This window comes from Rhamphochromis longiceps, linkage group LG14 (assembly GCF_057381845.1).
Source record: "Rhamphochromis longiceps isolate RC_006_pf linkage group LG14, R_longiceps_female_GT1.1, whole genome shotgun sequence".
In the NCBI taxonomy this organism is placed as follows: Eukaryota; Metazoa; Chordata; class Actinopteri; order Cichliformes; family Cichlidae; genus Rhamphochromis; species Rhamphochromis longiceps.
The window spans coordinates 27,386,537-27,406,661 of record NC_140570.1 but is presented as its reverse complement, the minus strand read 5'-3'; the positions used below and the strand labels follow the sequence as shown (position 1 = coordinate 27,406,661).

At 38.8% G+C, this 20,125-nt stretch overlaps 2 protein-coding genes across 2 annotated transcripts; both read left to right on the top strand.

Annotated features, from left to right (window-relative positions):
• Positions 1 to 228: 228 nt before the first annotated feature.
• Positions 229 to 6,916, top strand: LOC146654251 (extracellular calcium-sensing receptor-like). Its single transcript, XM_085380101.1, has 7 exons — positions 229 to 504; positions 603 to 892; positions 1,004 to 1,299; positions 4,719 to 4,924; positions 5,067 to 5,288; positions 5,709 to 5,832; positions 5,924 to 6,916. Exons 1-7 carry the CDS (start codon positions 244 to 246, stop codon positions 6,826 to 6,828), a joined length of 2,304 nt encoding a protein of 767 aa, XP_085236227.1. The 5' UTR covers positions 229 to 243; the 3' UTR covers positions 6,829 to 6,916.
• A 7,381-nt stretch (positions 6,917 to 14,297) lies between these two features.
• LOC146654250 (extracellular calcium-sensing receptor-like) lies at positions 14,298 to 18,950 on the top strand. Its single transcript, XM_085381035.1, has 13 exons — positions 14,298 to 14,425; positions 14,579 to 14,747; positions 14,838 to 14,990; positions 15,078 to 15,278; positions 15,459 to 15,595; positions 15,653 to 15,695; positions 15,771 to 15,965; positions 16,085 to 16,215; positions 16,341 to 16,437; positions 16,583 to 16,706; positions 16,887 to 17,359; positions 17,441 to 17,521; positions 18,594 to 18,950. The coding sequence occupies exons 1-13, from the start codon at positions 14,298 to 14,300 to the stop codon at positions 18,948 to 18,950; spliced, it is 2,289 nt and encodes a 762-aa protein (XP_085237161.1).
• Positions 18,951 to 20,125: the final 1,175 nt, after the last annotated feature.

Genomic DNA, 20,125 nt, shown 5'->3' with positions numbered 1-20,125 from the left:
TTAAAGGAAATGAAAAGACTTTAATTAGTAATCCATAATTTTCCACTAATTTCTTATGCTAATCTTTTGTGCTCAATTTAACTGGTCAGGCAACATTTTGATGAACATTTGATCAACAGATACAACCAGCAAATTATCCTGTTGTTGGTTCTATTTAATTTAAACTAAATCTACAGTCTATATTCTAACATTGACACAACTATTTTCAGCCTTTACACCAGTGAACTGCAATCATCACGTGCAATGGTTTTTGCCATAGAAGAGATTAACAACAGCACAGAGCTGCTGCCCGGAATCAGGCTCGGGTATCAGATCTATGACTCATGTGCATCAGTGCCTGTAGCAGTGCACATGGCATTTCAGATTCTAAATAGCTTCGACCCTGTGTTTTCCATGGATAACAATTGCTCACATTCCGGTATGGTGATGGCTGTTGTTGGTGGCTCGGGGTCTACGACATCCATCAGTTTGTCCCAAGTCATCAGGTCCTTTAACATTCCCCAAGTAAATGTTTTCAATTTCTGTCAATTTTTGTATTTAAAATATGCATGTGCATGATATTTGATTTTGCGGTGTGTGGTGTTTTGTTTCATTTGGTTTAGGTTAGCCACTTTTCAACATGTGCATGCTTGTCTGACAAGCAGCAGCACCCCAATTTTTTCAGAACAATTCCCAGTGACCAGTTCCAAGCTGAAGCAATGGCCAAGCTGGTAAAACACTTTGGCTGGACTTGGATAGGTGCTGTTCGGTCAGATTCGGATTATGGAAATAATGGCATGGCTTCATTTCTAAAAGCAGCACAGAAAGAGGGGATCTGTGTGGAGTACTCTCTTTCTTTCCATCGAACATACCCACATAGCAGAATTCAGAGAGTAGCAGATGTTATCCGCAGGTGTCCTCATCGCAGATATTATTTCCGCAAATATTAGATTTACTGTCTTCAAAATTACATTTTTACAGTTACACTTTAAAATGCTTCTAATGCACAATATTGTCTGTCAAGGTCTACAGCCATGGTTGTTGTGGCACTTCTATCTTTAGGGGACATGAGGGCACTGTTGGAGGAGCTATCATATGAGCCTTCCCCTTCTCGCCAGTGGATTGGCAGTGAATCATGGGTAACCAACTCAGAATTAATGAGGTTCAGTTTCTGTGCTGGGGCCATTGGATTTGGGATTCCAAAGTCTATAATCCCAGGCCTCAGAGACTTCCTGCTGAATCTGTCCCCCTCACAAGTGGCATCTTCTCAAATACTTACTGAGTTCTGGGAGGATGCATTTAACTGCACACTGACCAAAAGTAAGACATTTTTCTTGGTTTAAATTATCTTGTCAACTGCTGATGTTACAAAGTCTAATGCTGCTTCATGGGCTGAGGCAAAACGGCCTCTTTATTCTTTAGTAGATGAAACATCCTGTATGAGTGGCTCTTTCTGTTGCCCCAGTGGTGTTTGCTCCTACTGTAGTTCCTCCATATTAGCAGGCCTGTCTGTAAGGCATCTAAATTTGCTTTCTTTCCAGTGTCATAAAGCTGTTGAATTTTACTTGAAATAGTCTTTCGGCACAGCAGTTGGAAAATTGGGTCCCCTGACGATAACTGTAGTACATTTTCTAACCACCTGTCTTCTACCAATGATAGTGGTTTACAGTCAGAGCAATCAATTTTCGGAGAGAATTTATTACTTTGTCCAATGTTGAATTGCTAATTTTGGTCCTGAAGCCAGTCATTTCATCAAGTTTGGGCTGCCGACACCTTTTGACTGCTAGAGTCAACAGCTCCCACAGTTTCTGTGCTCGCTGCAACATGATTTGCATTTAGATGGTACCATAAGGTTGAAGTGTTTCGGTGGTATGCAAATTCCTATTTTCACAGTTTGCACAAAACCACAATTATCAAGCCTTCCATCGGTTGGGTAGTCTTTTGAAATTAAATTTGCCTCCAATCATTCCTAGCAATGCACTTTCTTCTTACTCTTTGTAGCTCTGATGTGTGCATCACTGTAATCGATATACCAGGAAATTGTGCATTGACAAAAGTTAGCTTTTGCCTGGAATGCAAAGTTCAATTAAATGCGTAATTTTTTAGTACGTTGTTTTTTTTCTAATTAATTAATCGCAATTAACGCGTTAAATTCCCACTCCTTGTTTTTATATAACCAATTCAAAGTACTTACAGAACAATCAGGTGTTCTGCATTAAATAAGATAACACAAATAATTTTTGCTACTCCAAAAAAATATTTTTGTCCACTCTAACATAAAGGAGAACATCACAAGCCTGATACCTGCAGGCCTGAAAGCAGGAGGTGTATCACCCCTCGTGTCTTCGACCTGGAGTTAGCGTTTCATTGCAATCTGCCCTTGGTGGCATTTTGGCTAGTGATGTGCGATACCACTGATTTTCCTTCCGATCCAATACCAAGTAATATTCAGGGTAGTATCGATGATACTGATCCGATACCGATACTTTGTACAAAAACTTATTTTATTCATTGTATCTCAAATTATAGCATCATAATGATTACAGGACATCAGATTCCTTGTTCTTATCACTTAATAATGCAGAGTTCATCATATAGAAATAAAAAAAAAACTGAAGTTGTGCGCTATTTGAACACCTTGCCGACGTCTGTCTCGCCCTTGCAGCACCTGTCCCTGTCCTCCTCTTCAGTTCGCCTCAACATACGCTCGTCATATTCTGTGATATGATTTACTCTGAGGTGTTTGACAAGGTTAGTGGTGTTGCCACAACCATACATGCCAACCCTCCCGATTTTTCCGGGAGAATACCGAATTTCAGTGCCCCTCCCGAAAATCTCCCGGAGCCAACATTCTCCCAAATTTCTCCCGATTTTCCACCCGGACAACAAAATTGAAAAACCATATCGTAGAATGGCCAATTTCAATTTCCAACAATGCAGCTACTTAGTTTTAATATTAGTCTTATTTCTCTTTCTGGGTCTTCAAATATCTGAGCCGACTGACACATCGTCTTCAAACCCCTGCGGTCTTTCGCTACTCGTGTTAAACATGATATATAAGTCACATTGATAACTTAAAAATGTTATTGTTTGGCTTTTTCAGTGTTTTATTTGTTCGTGAGTAAATCGGTTTGGCTGAGATTAAAGTTATTAGATTAGATTAAATTAAATTTAACTTTATTAATCCCTCGGGAGGGTTCCTCCAGGGTTTTCACACAGCTAAATAAACGTCAAACAGAAAACTGATTAAACAAAGTGTGAGATGGTTGAGAGTTTATGTCAGTGCCCGGTTATATTTTAGATAGCAAGGAGCAGATGGCAGAGTTTCCCTCCACCGAGAGAGCTTGTGACGTACTACCCGGCTTTCTTTAGACCGTGAAGGCCAGGTCCTCAGGTGGAAGCAGCCTCTGAATTGACATATTTTATCCGATAAATAAACCCTGTAAAATTTATTTATCCCCCCCCAACAGCCCTTTTGAATGTCTCCCTAGTATGGCCACAACACCTCACTCTTGGAGCACTTTTTTGCCACATGTATCGCAAACCACGTCTCAGCTGTTTGTGGAGGTAAAATACGTCCGCACTTACAACTGCAACATTTAGCAGTTGCCTCATTGTTCTGACACACAAAATAAAACTATCGACTCTACGACACACTAACGACACATTCCAAACACACTAATCTCTTGCATCTCAAAGCTCCCTCTCTTTCTCTTTTGCTCTCTCATATCATCTTTTGATTGGTCAACATGACACATTTTTCCACCAATAGGAAAAACTGTGTTTTTTTTCTTTTCTTTCGTTTTTGATCGCAACAAGAGAAGAGAATGCTTTCGAGCCCTTTCCTTAGAAAACACTGCAGTAAACATAACAAAACTCTGTTTTTTTCGTGGCTTATCAACACAATTTAAAAACTGGTACATACTTTGAAATTCACACTGTTAAAACAAGAAATGGAGACTAAGGGTTGTCCAGGGTTGACATAACATCTTGTTGCTGTGTCATCTTAAACTGGTCATGTGTAGTTTGAGTTAACATCAGAGACCTCCATGATGATATAGAGCTTTTTGAATAAAGTAGTCATGGTAAACTACTTTATTCTTCCTCAGCCAATCAGCAGCACTTGTGTGACTTTGCCCCCCCTCCCCCAGCTCCCGGTAAGATGAAGACAGCTTCAATCATCTGTGTGCTGAAAAATAGCAACGCATTCACATCGCATTTCCTTGTTAGTAATGGCAATGTGATTGTACGATAGAAAATGCAATTAGCTAGATTACTGTTAGTGTTATGTCCTATATGTCTGTGAAGGTTCTCAGTCATCCAGGTCATCGTAGTCAAAGGAGCTTGCAAAGAAAAGCGTCTGGACTTCTTTAAGTTACTTGAAGACGTTTCACCTCTCATCCGAGAAGCTTCTTCAGTTCTAAGGTCAAATGGTGGAGAGTCCCAGATATAAACCTAGTGGGAGTATCCCCCCACAGAGGGACAAAAGGACCCCCTGATGATCCTCTAATCTGATCTGGGGGTCCTTTTGTCCCTTTGTAACTTAAAGAAGTCCAGACATTATGTCCTATACTAATTATTCGTGGTAGGATTATTTTCCATTTTTTATTATATTTTATTTTATTTTTTATAAAATAAATATGTTTCATGGTACCAGCATAATTTGCAACATTTATAAAGAGAACACAGTTGAGATCTAGTTTAATGTTGACATCTGCTCTGTCTTTTTGTGATTTTAGATGCCACTGCAAAGAAGAAAGTATGTGATGGAAATGAAGACATACAGAATCTGCAAAACCAGTACACTGACACATCACAGCTCAGAGTTACTAACATGGTGTACAAGGCCGTGTATGCAGTAGCACATGCCATCCATAATGCAGTGTGCCAGGAAATAAATGGCACTGCAAAGTGTGACAAGTTAACCAAGTTAGAGTCCAAACAGGTCAGAAGAAATAAATATGTTGATGTCAGTGTCTTTCATCAACTGCAATATGAATTGATATGCAATATTAATATTTGTTATTGAAATATTGCATCTTTTTTTTTTTTTTGCTTTCCACTCCCCTTATCCCTAATTTTATCAGATTTTAATTGAGCTGAAGAAAGCAAATTTCTCCCAAAATGGCTATGATGTGTCATTTGACGCTAATGGGGATCCTGTGGCTATTTATGAACTGGTTAACTGGCAGAAAAGTGAAAACGGCGTGACTGAGATAGTGACTGTAGGGCTGTACGATGCATCACGGCACGTGGGCCAGGAATTCCAGATCGACAAAAACATTACCTGGATGGAGGGTAGCATGAAAGTAAGCAGTCAGAATTTGACAAACTTTAGTAATAATAATAATCGATTGCATTTATATAGCGGTTTTCGAGACCCTCAAAGCGCTTTTACATTTCCACTATTCATTCACTCACACATTTACACACTGGTGGAGGCAAGCTACAGTTGTAGCCACAGCTGCCCTGGGGCAGACTGACAGAAGCGACGCTGCCATATCGCGCCATCGGCCCCTCTGGCCATCACCGGTAGGCAACGGGTGAAGTGTCTTGCGCAAGAACACAACGACGAGACTGTCCGAGCTGGGGCTCAAACCGGCAACCTTCTGATTACAAGACGAACTGCCAACTCTTGAGCCACGATCGCACGATCGATTAGTAAACAACAACACACAGCTGCATAGTAAATATTTACGTTTATTCTGCAACCTTTATGTCTTTCACAGGTGCCAGTGTCAGTGTGCACGGACAGTTGTCCTCCAGGAACTCGTAAAGTGTTGCAGAAAGGAAAACCCATCTGCTGCTATGACTGTACAGCATGTCCTGAGGGGGAGATCAGTAATAGTACAGGTAAAGAGAAATGATTACGATGCATTTAAAATGTTTCATTGTGTATATATAAAAATCAAGAAAAAATTGTATTTATGTGTTTTTTATCCAGATTCGACTGATTGTTTACCTTGTCAAAAGGAATTCTGGCCTAACAAAAAGAGAGACACTTGTATCCCTAAGCCTGTAGAGTATCTTTCCTTTCAAGACCTCCTAGGAATTATCCTGGCTACATTCTCAGTCATTGGTGCCTGTCTGACCATCGTAACTGCGGCTGTATTCTTTTGTCATAGGAAAACTCCAATTGTCCGAGCCAACAACTCTGAGCTGAGCTTCCTGCTGCTCATCTCACTGACTCTGTGTTTCTTATGTTCATTAACTTTCATTGGAGCACCATCTGAGTGGTCCTGCATGCTGCGTCACACTGCATTTGGGATCACCTTTGTACTCTGTATCTCCTGTGTACTTGGGAAAACTATAGTGGTTTTAATGGCTTTTAAAGCTACAATTCCAGGTAGTAATGTCATGAAATGGTTTGGTCCTCCACAGCAAAGAATGACTGTTGTGTCTTTCACCTTTATTCAAGTTTTAATATGTACTGTTTGGTTGGTAGTGAACCCTCCCTTTCCAATAAAAAATCTAACCACATACAAGGAGAAAATCATATTGGAATGTGCATTAGGCTCAGCTGCTGGCTTCTGGGCTGTGCTTGGATACTTAGGCATACTTGCTGCCTTTTGCTTTGTTTTAGCAGTCTTAGCCCGCAAATTACCTGATAATTTCAATGAAGCCAAGCTTATCACCTTCAGCATGCTAATATTTTGTACTGTCTGGATCACATTTATCCCAGCATATGTCAGCTCTCCTGGGAAATTCACTGTAGTTGTGGAGATTTTTGCAATTCTGGCCTCCAGCTTTGGGCTAATAATGTGTATATTTGCTCCCAAGTGTTTTATCATATTGTTTAAGCCTGAGAAGAACACTAAGAAATATTTAATCAACAAAAATCAGTTATAGTATAGAGCTTCTAGTACTTGCTAATGTTCATCAATTCCTGTTCTGACAAGTGAGTGGTGTGACACATGAGAATGTCAGGGATAAGGTGAGTTGGAAGCTGATGATCTACTGTGGAGACCCCTAAACAGCGTAGACAAAAGAAGAAGAACTAGGAATAATACTGTGGAAACCAAATTTAACAATCCCCAAGAGGCAATAACGTATGGTATGGTATGGTAAACAAAACATATTACCTTATTATCATGAGTTTAGTACCATATAATGATCTTAATGTTAAATATAAGTTCAGATTTTAGTATACTTTTTTCTATACTATTATGCTGATAATAATCCTGGTCCTTTGTTTGAACATGATGATGTGATTATTAAATATCTTTTTCAGTGATGCTGTGGCTTATTTCCCAGAAGCAATGTTTAGTTTCTATGTAAAAACCATAAATAAGGAAGGCATAATAAAGAAAACTACACATTTCTTTTTTATTTTGTAGTAATAACAGATTGATCAATGCCATGAGGTATAATGATTGTCTATATGCAGTAATATAAGGCGCTTGGAAAGAAAGTAACTAGACTTCTTTGAGTTTTTTGAAGGTGTTTCATCTCTCATCCAAGAAGCTTCTTCAGTCCTAAACCAGATGGTCCCAGATATTTAATTCCTAGTGGGAGTTGTCCCTTAACAACGTTGTTGATCCACTATTAATCATGTGACTTATGAACAAATCTTCTTTATTTTGGTACCAGTACTGGTTTTATTTTGCTGTATTTATCCGCGACACCTTAAAAATATTGTCGGACATAAACAAAAAAGGTTGAGGACCACTGCTCTAGAATACCTTGAGTAGGTTTCCTCAAAGTCCTCCAAGTGCTGGATGAACATATGGTTAAAATATAACTTGATCAACTAGTGATCGCGACTAGAAAAGTTTCATATCTCAAGAAGCTTCTCCAGTTCTAAACCAAATGGTGTAGTCCCGGGTATTAAATTCCTAGTGGGAGTTGTCCCTTAACAAGGTTGTTGATCCACTATTGATCATGTACCTCACCACATGCAGCAATGTGTGAAAAAGGCATGGGTCATTATGAGCAGATGTTTCAGGTGAAGTCATTGTGAGACCGTGCCTCGCCCTATTATGTGACCCACTGAGAGCGTATGACCGAAGATGTGAACTGCATTGTTGGTACCTACAGTGCAGTTTTGAGATCTCTTTCCAGGTGCCTCAAACCCCATTCAGATCTTGCATCAGGTGATCTCAATGAGTCATGAACCTTCCGAAGATGGAACACAGTCTTCTGTCCCCCTTCTGTGCTTCATCACCCCCAAAATGAATCAAAGCACCCCCAAAGATTTCTTACTTTTTTTTGACAATATTTGCTGTTTGTGTGACACACTACTAAAAATATAAAAAGCATACAGTACTTGTTTGAGACATAACATTTTAACAACAAGTTTAGATAACCCCCCTCCCAAAATGGTTTGTTCCAACTTGGCTCTCCTCTGCTCTGGCTCTAGCGCCGTTGCTGCCAGAGCGATGGTGGCTGAGACGCAGCGGACCGGAGGTGTAAGTGCCTGGCTTAAAACAGGACATATTAGCTGCATTTAACCTTCAGTTACTCTTTATATAGTTAGGTAGGAGTCAGACCATGTTTCTTTTTAGCCGAAAAACATTACACCAGGTAACCTGCTGTGTTGAAAACTTGTTTTCTGACAATGTTTGCTACCCTACAATCCGTCCTGCTGTGTAGTAAATTCAGCGACATTTGACCGTCCTGTTGCTCCTATTCAAATTCATACAGCCTATTTAAAATCTAAAACTTTAAATTGTCCGCAGCCTACTGTTGGTTACCACTGTCCTGTTTGTAATGAATACTAACTAGCTAACTGACTGAATGCCCATTAACCTTATAACTCCTGTTGTGTGTGTGCATGTGTGTGTGTGTGTGTGTGTGTGTGTGTGTGTGTGTGTGTGTGTGTGTGTGTGTGTGTGTGTGTGTGTGTGTGTGTGTGTGTCTATCTTTTATTAGATGTTCATGTGGTTTGGTTATTTGCCTTTTGGTTGAAAGTAGACTGAGAGAGGACTTTTTGTTAGTGATCTTAATAGAATTTTTTTCATATTAATGTAATTTTTCATCTAATTGAATCTATTTGTGTATGATTGTCAGTCCAAAGAGGGAGAGAGGAAAGAGGGGAATGTGAGGAGAAAGGGCAAGATCAGGAAGAACCAGGTAAGAAAACAGACAGGGAATAGTGACATGCAAAACAGAAACTGTTAAACTGACAAAGAGAAAAAAAAACCTGATTTTACTCACACAATCTGGAGGTTGTGTCCTCCCTATATTAAAGCTGCTATACAGAATCTGCAAAACAAACTGGGTTGAAACATTTTTGACCCTCTTTAACAACATTCCAACATAACATTGTAATTGATTGGAGAGATTAAAATTAATGATATGTTTTTATGTGGTTCAGCCACAACTCTACTAAAACCTCAGCCAGTTTTAGGTAGGCCAACTTTTGGACTGTCCAGTTGTCTGTATGACTGACGCAGTACGTAGATCACATTTGCACACTATCAGAAAATGCCAAACGGTGCCCTGGTGGAGTGTGGAGCTGTAAAGAGAAGCAGAGTGCTCTGTTTATATTCTAAAAATGTTTTAAGCTTGTTTCAAAGATTCTGTACTGCAGCTTCAAATGTTTTCCAAAAGCACACATACACTTATCAGTGTTTCTCAAACTTTTTACAGTGTGTACCACCTGATAAAAATGTCAAGCTCTCCTAAGTACCACTATGAAAGCATGAAAGTCATAAATGTTACAACACAAAATTATTATTATTAAATTAGTGAAATTAGTATCTGCAATAAAGATTTTTTCATACATTGTATACATTCTACCACAGGCAAAGTTGCCTCCATTTTTATAGCTTTTATTAATATTTTGTAATAATTTATTTGTAATAATTTATTTGTAATAATTTATTCTGTTTTGGGAGTGTTTTTTGTGCATCTGTATTATATTATACATACACATTAAAAGTGAATCTCTGTCCAAAAAGTGCACTCAGTTTACTTTTTACTCACTATGAGCATCATTCATTATTCTCCCCCGGTAATTAAGGTTAGGATATGTATTTTTTCTAATCCATTCTTCTTTTGCAGCATTTAAATAACCTTGATCAGATTTGATGGTTTTTTTACAGACTTTTCAAAAAGTGTTTTGCTTTTCTTTCACAAATGTGGGGATTAAATTGTGTTAAAATGTACAAAACAGTGATGTCATGTTTTGTGACGAGAACCCAGGCACAGAGAGACTTGATGAATTTAAGAATCTTATGATTTAATAAAGAAATTTGCAGACTTGCACAGAGATGGTAAAATTATGATGACTGATAACGGAGACGAAGACAACAGACGATGAGGACAGGGAGGAACAGGGTTTAAATGCACCAAAGTGACAGTCAGAGAGAACTCGGGACAACATTTAAGGATGCAGGGACTGACAGAGACAGGTTTATCTTGCCTGGCTGGGCAGCTCTCTGGACGCTCAGCACCCCCAAAGCTCTGATCCTAGAATTGCGCCTGCATAGCGCATAGTCTAAGCTTTATGTTCCATAGTCTGGCCTCTTAGCCTTCACAGTTCATGGCTTTCACAGTTCATAGCCGTCACAGTTCATAGCCGTCACAGTTCATAGCTTACACTATTTCCTGCTCTGTAATTAAACTAAGCACTGTAAATAAAGCACTGTATTCACGCCAGCTTTGCCTCCCTCTGTGTCTGCACTCACCGCCTGGCCCTCTTGGCTGTAACACTTTCTCACCTGTCTTTCTGTCTCCTTTCACTTTTTAAAGGTTGCTATGTTAGAACCCTAACCCATGCTTGTTATTGATGTGGTAAATAAATAGTTTATGAAAATATCACTAAATCTGTCATTTATTATTTTAATATTCAGTAATGATCATGTCTCACCTCTAGTCTTCTCTGTCTTAATTTCAGGTTTCCACCATGTGTTGTAGATAGTTCAGGAGGTTAACAAAACCAAGCAGTCTTTGGGTTTTGGCTAAGTACTGTTTAGAATACCAGAATAGGGAGGATTGTGTAGGTTTAAGTTTATTAGTGTCATGAACCGAAGTTCCGTGCGCAAGCTGGACCCAGAAGCAGAACACACACACCAGGGTAGGAGGGAATAAAGAAAGCAAATTTATTATAACTAAAGGTGTCCCGTGAGGGTAGCCGAAAAAACAACGTATGGAACCAGAAGAAACCGAGGGACTGGGGAGGTGAACTGCGCAGGGAACGCCGAGAGCGGGGCTGTGAAAAGCTGCAAAACAAAAAAGAGAAACAGATTACTGGGGTGCGGAATAAAGGCAGCATACGAGGGAAGGTGGAGTATACGTCTTACGGAGGTAGCCGGGCTGAGTGAACCAGAGGGGGGGGCTCCAAAAGGGTCGAGACGGCGAGGCTGATAGTGCTTCCGAATCTCAGGCGGACAGGTGGACAGGCAGGTGGCTCGCAAAAACGCTGAGTTGTGATCGCTGAGAGGCGACTACGGACTGGCGTGGAGCAGCAGGTAGGGCAGGATTAAATAGTCCACCTGGTGATCGCCTGGGATGGGATGCAGGTGTGGGGTTAGCAGCCACGCCCGTGGGCGTGGGCATCCCAACAGCACCCCGGACGCCGGGCCGCGGACCATGACAATTAGACTGATATATATATATCAACAAGACAGTGTACATCACTGTCACAACAGTGTTTGTTTTCATTCAAAGGATTTATGGTTTTTCCTATAATGGTGGGCTGGTCTCTAGTCAAAATGCCCAGGCCAATTTTTTTGTCCCAGTCCAGCCCTGTATGCATCTCATCTACATCTACCTACATCTTCCTACTCGGAAGGCAGAATTTCCGAATTCCGAGTACAATTGAAAGTACCACGACTGCAGTTTCCGTATTGGACCTAAAAAGCGCATATGACGCTGTGACGTAGACTAAAATCATAGCGGCAGTCGACGATGGTCCAGGTGTGTGATTTCTCTCATGGAAATATGCACATAATTTTTTCCTTTCTGTTGCTAGGTGGCACAGTGCACTTGTGACAGGATAGTGCTAACATGTAAGCAAGCTAGAAGACTGGCATCCTTGCTGGGTATCCGGTTAGGGAAGCAACACATTAATAAGAGAATTCTGAGTAAAACCAATGTTACTTTCCCTAGTAACTAGCTACTTTGAAAGTAACGAGTACCTTGAAGTAACTGAGTTACTTTTGATAGAAGTAACTAGTAATGTAACTAAGTTACTAATTTAAAGTAACTTACCCAATGCTGTTTATTACTATTACTGAAGGCTACTTGCCACACCAATACCAACTAGATTTTTAAATCTTAGTATAAAATGAGTAACAGTAGGGTGGACATTAGGTAAAGCTGCACTTTTTGCAGCGATCTCGTATAGAAAACTATTCCGTGCGTATAAAACGGGCTCGTAGCCGAAAACTAGCTCTACTTTGTTGTCTGGGTCAACTTTGCTAGCGAGAGACAGAGAGAGCAGTTGAAAGGCTGCTTCAACAAAACGTTTTTTTTTTTTTGGAGGAAAAAATGAACACAATGTCCAGTCGAGTCTTAATAGCTTACTTACAACTGGGCTCGTCAGGCACTCTTTGCCTGCAGTGGTAATTATTATATTTACATGCTTCCATCTCCCATTTATGGTTGGTGACAACTCGTACTTTTTGACTCTCCTTTTTCCCCCTCCCTCACGCTCACAGGCACATACTGTAACGGGTATGGCAGTCCATTCTCCCTGCAGCACGTAATCGTAATACACTGCCCATGAGGCTACATTCTTTAGCTACATTCTATACTCTGCCTATTGCCTTCATATTAAAAAACTTTTCAAACAATGATTTTAAAAAAAAAATATTCGCTTTATTATGCGGGTCGCAAGTAGGGGTGACATGGCCTGAGACTGCGATTGACACACAGGCATTAGAGCCTCTTAATGCGTGTTTTATTTGGGTTTCTACCGGTGTGGAATTACCAAAAATAGAGAGGGCATAGCCCAACATATGAAACAGAAAAAGACTGCAGTGTAATCCATTTATTTCAACAAAGTAATTGTATTCTGAATATCATCTTTTTAAACGGTAACTGTAACGGAATACAATTACTCATATTTTGTATTTTAAATACATAACACTGGTATGTATTCCGTTACTCTCAAACACTGTGTAAATGCAGAAAAAAAACATGCATGGCTAGTATTGAGGCATAAATAATTCATATTTCACTACAACATCGCATGGATTTTCTGAAAAATATAAAATAATTAAGGATTTCAAATTTTGTGAGCAGAGGTCTGTACTGCAAAGCAAATTCAACAGACCCAGGGCATTCTGTAGTTATCTGGTTTTACTTAATTACCCCAGAGTGTCCCCTCTACATTCACAGGAAAGGTAAGGTGATTGTAGCTTCTGACTAACAAGAAACATAAGTGTGCTGGAAGCAGAGTGACCAAACACTGGAGATAGCTACATATGATGAACAGTTATAATGTGGGAATGCTGGACTGCATCTGCCGGAGATGCAATAAGGAGAGATTGTGGTGGTTTTTAGCACCAGACAAAGGGGAATAATAATATATCAGAGGAAATGAAAAAAATATTATTCTTTTCTGTGTTTTGTAATGAAAAGTGTGTGACTCTAGGAAAACAGCTTAACAAACTTGAATTTAAAGCAGTGGTTCAACTTAAGAAATTAATGATTTGTTCAAGCAGTGTTATCCTCTCTCCTGTTGCACTTTGCTGTGATTGGGTGATCTAATGATGACTCATAAGAAACAATAAAATGACACAAGCACCAGATATATTAAAACACTTCACTGTGGTGTCATACACTATGCTAGAGGACCACTGGTTTAAGCACAAAGTTTTTATGAGTTTACTGTGGATAATGCATTCAACCCTTGTTGGTTATTTTCTTTGGGTGTTTTTTAATGTCTTCTTTAATACGATTTGTATTGTGTTCTTTGATGTTAACATTACTAAGTCACTAAGTGTGGAGGGAGGTGTTGTGGAAAAAGAAGAAGCTGCGATGACAGAGCCAATGCATGGTTTAAAGATCAGGGGAATGAGAAGTGTTGATTCTAGTTTATCTCAGTGTGTAAAACTGGGAGGCAGTGACCTCCCAGCCTTGCACTCTGATGGGGATGTTGTGATTGGAGGGTTTTTCCCTCTGCATTATGTTGTCACTGAGCCACAGCACAGCTACAACAGTAAACCTCAAATTACATCATGCAGCAGGTGAGTGTAGTATAGTGTTTTTTTTTCTTCTTCCTTGTAACACAAATTCAAAAAAGCATAAGCTTTGACCATATTGCCATGTTTCTATAAGACTGTTTAAATGATATTATTTTATTAAATGAATAAATACGTTATGGAGTTTTTCTTATCTACAGCTTTTATCAAAGAGCCTTTCGCTGGATGATGACTATGGTGTTTGCAGTGGAGGAAATTAACCATAATTCAAGTCTGTTACCAGGTGTTAAACTAGGCTACCATATCATAGACTGCTGTGACCATATCCCCACCGGCCTGCAGGCTCTTTTTTCGTTATTCAGACACTCTAAAACTGTTGACAGTAAAGTTGAAAAATCAGAAGATACTGAATACAATGGTATCAACGGGGAAGGGTTAAAGACTGTAAAACTAACTACAAAAGAAATAATGACCTCATTGAAAAATAGAAATGAAATTTCAAATAGTGTTAAAAACACTGGATATTACCTAAATGAAAATACAAGAGAAGAAATAAAGACGAAAGAGTCTTCCACATGTCTGTATTATTCTCCGGTGCCTGCTGTGATTGGTCTTGCATCCTCTTCCCCTACAAGAGCTGTCGCTCACACACTTGGCCCTTTCAACATACCACTGGTAATATACTGTACAACTTTATTTAATAGTGTTGTGTATTTGATTTGTGTTTTAGCTCAATAATACAGAAAGAAATCACTTTCTCTCTAGGTGAGTTATTTTTCCACCTGTACCTGTCTTACTGATAAGCATTTGTACCCATCATTCTTAAGAACTGTGCCAAGTGATCTCTTTCAAGTTAGAGGTCTCGTAAAGCTTGTCACATTTTTAGGCTGGTTCTGGGTGGGCACAATAGGAACTACGGTGAGATAAAAACTTTTTTAAATGCTACAATGAGACATTTTTAGACAGCAACATGGTTTATAAATGCTTTCTGTATATACATTTCAGGATGACTACAGCCTTTATGGCATCCAAGCATTCTCTAATCAGTTTGGAAGGCAAGGTGGATGTGTGGCATTTCATCTCACCATCCCAACATCGCCCACAATGGCTGAAATACAAGAAATGACAGATACGCTGGAGAGTTCAACTGCTCGGGTTGTGGTGGTGTTTGCTACAGAAGGGAAGCTCCTAAATCTGTTCTTAGAAGTAAGTAGTGATATATAGTGTTATTATGCTCATAATTGTTTTCATGAAAATTGCTGCATTATTTTATCTATGATTTTCCAGCTAGCTCAAAGGAATGTGACAGGGATACAATGGATAGCCAGTGAAGCCTGGGTGACCTCGAGCCGACTGGCCTCACCCCAGTTTCTCCACATTCTACAGGGAACACTGGGCTTCACTTTCCCTGGAGTCAGCATCCCAGGCTTGAAAGAGTTTCTTTTGAATGTCCGACCCTCTCCCAAACCAGGAATGGAATTTTTCAATATGTTCTGGGAAGAACATTTTGGTTGTAAGCTAGAGTTTGAAAGCCAAAGAGCCAAAGACTATGAAGCAGATGATTTTAATGATAATGATAGTTTTCGTTACAACCCAGGTTTCCAAAACAATTCTCTTTATATGGTCGGATTTAATGTGGGACAAAAAAGTTTATTTAACATGTCAGCTTATAAAGACGGTGAATATGCTTTTGAAAAGCCTGTATGCACAGGGTCAGAGGATTTGAGAAACACTGACAGCAGTTATAGTGATGTATCTCAGGTTCGAATATCCTACAATGTGTATAAAGCTGTGTATGCCATTGCCCATGCTCTGCACACTTTTTTGAACTGCGATTCAGCAGGACCTAGTGGGGGATTGTGTGAGAAACACAGCTCATTTTCAAATGGTCAGGTAATTGAAAATATTATAAAATATTTAAAATCAACATTTATGTAATTCAACATTCATGGGATTCATGTGTAGTTTTTTGACATTCTTTGTTTTGTTTTTCTAATTTTCTTTTCCTGTAGTTTCTTCATCATCTGAAAATGGTAAATTTCCACAACCAGTTTGATGAGAACGTGTATTTTGACACCAATGGAGAGCCTGTCCCTCTTTATGACATTATTAACTGGCAGAAGGACAGCAAGGATGAAATCAGGTGAGCTATATATACATAAAGGTGGAAATGAACTGCATGTTGAAGTAATTGTGAACAATAAACTGTAGTAACATTTAACATTAACCTAATTGCTTTTTCAAATATTTCATGCTACTTTATGCTAGATTTATCAAAGTTGGAACCTATGATGGTTCAGCACCACAGAGAGAGCAGTTGCAGATAATAAAGAACAGTATTGTATGGACAAAAGGACAGTTACAGGTAGGTCATAGTTATCTTGCACGTATTTGATATGACACCTAAAATAAAGATGTTTTAAACTAAAGTAAATTTGATACACTATCTCAGATTCTCAGATACAACATATTTATGCCCGTTATTTTACTTTTCTCTGTTCCTTGTTCAGGTTCCTGTATCTCAGTGTAGTGCTCCATGTCCTCCCGGCAACAGGCAGGCCACACGCCAAGGAGAACCCAAATGCTGCTTTGACTGTTTGCCCTGTGCAGATGGAGAGATCAGTAACAAGACTGGTAGTCTATATATGTTTATTATGTTTATTTTTTTTTAAATCAATTATTATGTAGTGTAATAAAGAAGGTCATTGAATTTAAAGTTGCACAGTTTAAACCAGAACCATCAAAACATGCTGATATGCAATTAGAAGTTACTGAATGTTTATACACATATATCTATGTTTTGTGTTACGAAAGGTTCTACTGAGTGCACAAAATGTCCTGAGTACTTCTGGTCAGACAAAGAAAAAGTGAAATGTGTTGCAGGGGAAGAAGAATTCCTCTCTTTCTACGACACCATGGGTATCATCCTGGTAGCACTCACCCTGCTTGGATTCATCCTGACATCCATCATCACAATTATTTTTCACAGTTTCCGCAATACACCCATTGTCAAGGCCAACAACTCAGAAATAAGTTTCTTGCTTCTCCTGTCACTCAAGCTCTGTTTCCTGTGTTCTCTGGTGTTCATTGGTCAGCCATCTTGGTGGACATGCAGGCTCCGCCAAGCAGCATTTGGGATCAGCTTTGTTCTGTGTCTCTCTTGCTTACTTGTTAAGACCATTGTGGTCCTCCTGGCTTTCCGGACTAGTATATCTGGTTCCAGGGGTTGGAAGCTGTTTGGAACATCTCAGCAGAGGATTCTGATCATCTGTACGACAGCTCCTCAGGTAGGACGAACAGTCACTGTCACTTAAACATGAGTTTAACGTGTGTTTTGGTATTCTTCTGTCATCCTATCCTCCCCTCAGATTTGTCTCTGTTCTGGCTGGGTGTTGGGAGCACCTCCCTTTCCATTCAGGAACCCAAACTACCAAGCTTTAACTGGAAAAGTGAGTATATTTTCTGTATTTACCTGATATATCATATCAACCATCAAAAAATGTCCCTATCTTTATCTTCATATCTATATCAATATCTATATATCTACATCTATATCTGTCAGGTACTGTGTCCATGCAGGCAGGAAAAGACCCAAATGCAGACTCAAAGAGACAATAACTTGAACTTAAACACAGCTTTATTGCTGGACCCAAGCAAAACAACACAGCTGTCACTAATTAACAGACGGGACCAGGGAGACGCAAAACCAGAAACATTAACATAGGATAAAGACTGTGAAAGTAAAACAGGAAATGATGAGAAAACACACACCGATGAGACCAAGAATAACAGAAGAACACATAACAGAGAGAACTATAATTACAATACAAAGAGAAATACATAATCCAGAAAGTATAACCTAACTCAAAAACATAAACACTGGATCACCAGACCCAGGACCGTGACAATATTTATCTATATATATATGTATCTCCCGATAGATAGATAGATAGATAGATAGATAGATAGATAGATAGATAGATAGATAGATAGATAGATAGATAGATAGATAGATAGATAGATAGATAGATAGATAGATAGATAGATAGATAGATAGATAGATATTGTCACGGTCCTGGGTCTGGTTATCCAGCGTTTAGGTTTTTGAGTTATTGATCTATATATGTATCTGTCTATATATATCTGTACATATATATATATATATATATATATATATATATATATATATATATATATATATATATATATATATATATATATTATGGAATGCCCTTTAGGAAAATATTATATATATATTCCAACCAAAGTCTGAATATATAGTATGATCTTTTGAATATATAGAATGAAACTTGAGTATATAGAATGAAACTTGAATATATAGAATGAAGCTTGAATATATAGAATGATCTTTTGAATATATAGAATGAAGCTTGAATATATAGAATGAAACTTGAATATATAGAATGATCTTTTGAATATATATATATAAAAAGCGAGAGAGAGGCTCTGAGAGAATTCATATAAAATCTCCCTGTATTCATACTTGTTTAACATCATTAGATTGTTGTGGAGTGTAAAGAGCCATGGCCTCCTGGATTCTACCTGCTCCTTGGTTACATTGGCCTACTGGCCTTTGTCTGTCTTCTCCTGGCATTCTTTGGACGAAAGCTACCGGACACATTCAACGAAGCAAAGTTCATCTCCTTCAGCATGCTAATTTTCTGGGCTGTATGGATTTCTTTCATCCCAGCTTATGTCAGTTCTCCTGCAAAATTTTCTGTGGCAGTGGAAATATTTGCTATCTTAGCATCCAGTTTTGGATTGTTACTATGTATATTTGTTCCCAAATGTTATATTATTTTACTGCACCCTGAGAGGAATATTAAGAAAGGGATGATTGGAAAATATCAAAGATGAACATTTATATTTTCAGTGTTTTTCAGGGTAACTAATAAAATGCTCACATTTGAATTTGAAGCTAAATAAAATACCCTATGAGAGATGTCTTTGTGAGATGTCTTTGTGATTCTGGATAGTGTTTTAAAATACGTTCAGCTGGAAGCTGGTTCCATAGAAGAGGGGCCTGAAAACTGAAGGCTCTGCATCCCATTCTACTTTTAAACACTCTAGGAACAACAAGTAAGCCTGCAGTGGAAGAGCGAAGTACTCTAATGGGATGGTAGGGTACTATAAGGTCATCAAGATAAGGGCCTGATTATTCAAGACCTTGTATGTGAAGAGCAGGATTGTGAATTCAATTCTGAATTTAACAGGGAGCCAATGAAGGGAAGCCAATACAGGAGAAATATGCTCTCTCTTTCTAGTCCTTGTCAGTACTCTTGCTGCAGCATTTTGGATTAACTGAAGGCTTTTCAGGGAGTTTTAGGACAACCTGATAATAATGAATTACATTAGTCCAGTCTAGACGTAATGAATGCATGAACTAGTTTTTCAGACAGGATATTTCAAATTTTAGAGATATTGAGTAAATGGAAGAAAGCAGTCCTACATATTTGTTTAATATTTGCATTGAGGGACATATGCTGGTCAAAAATGACTCCAAGGTTCCTCATAGTGTTACTGGATGCCAAGGTTATGCCATCCAGAGTAATAATCTGGTTAGATGCAATATTTCTAGGTTTTCATGGCCGAGTGCAGTAACCTCAGACTGATCTGAATTTAGAAGTAGAAAGGTCATCCACGTCTTTATGTCTTTAAGACATTCCTGCAGTTTAACTAATTGGTGTGTGTTATCTGACTTCATGGATAGATAAAGTTGAGTGTCATCAGCATAGCAGTAAAAATGTAAGCTATGGTTTCTGATGATACTGCCTAAGGGAAACGTGTAATGTAAACGGAATCAGAACCATGTGGAACTCCATAATTGACCCTACTGTGTGAAGAGGACTCTCCATTTGCATGAACAAATTGGAGTCTATTAGATAGATATGATACAAACCACTGCAGCACAGTACCTGTAATACTTACAGCATATTTCAATCGCTATAATAAGATATTATGGTTAACAGTATTGAACACTGCACTGAGGTCAAGCAGGGTAAGCACAGAGATGAGTCCACTGTCAGAGGCCA

What these genes read in the sequence shown, in the direction of transcription:
- LOC146654251 (XM_085380101.1), top strand. Translation starts at nt 244, where the DNA reads ATGGTTTTTGCCATAGAAGAGATTAACAACAGCACAGAGCTGCTGCCC. An exon ending in CCAAGTTAGAGTCCAAACAG is followed by an intron (nt 4,925 to 5,066) that starts GTCAGAAGAAAT and finishes TAATTTTATCAG; the next exon opens with ATTTTAATTGAGCTGAAGAA. An exon ending in GGAGATCAGTAATAGTACAG is followed by an intron (nt 5,833 to 5,923) that starts GTAAAGAGAAAT and finishes TTTTTTATCCAG; the next exon opens with ATTCGACTGATTGTTTACCT.
- LOC146654250 (XM_085381035.1), top strand. Translation starts at nt 14,298, where the DNA reads ATGATGACTATGGTGTTTGCAGTGGAGGAAATTAACCATAATTCAAGT. An exon ending in GCTCATTTTCAAATGGTCAG is followed by an intron (nt 15,966 to 16,084) that starts GTAATTGAAAAT and finishes CTTTTCCTGTAG; the next exon opens with TTTCTTCATCATCTGAAAAT. An exon ending in ACCAAGCTTTAACTGGAAAA is followed by an intron (nt 17,522 to 18,593) that starts GTGAGTATATTT and finishes TAACATCATTAG; the next exon opens with ATTGTTGTGGAGTGTAAAGA.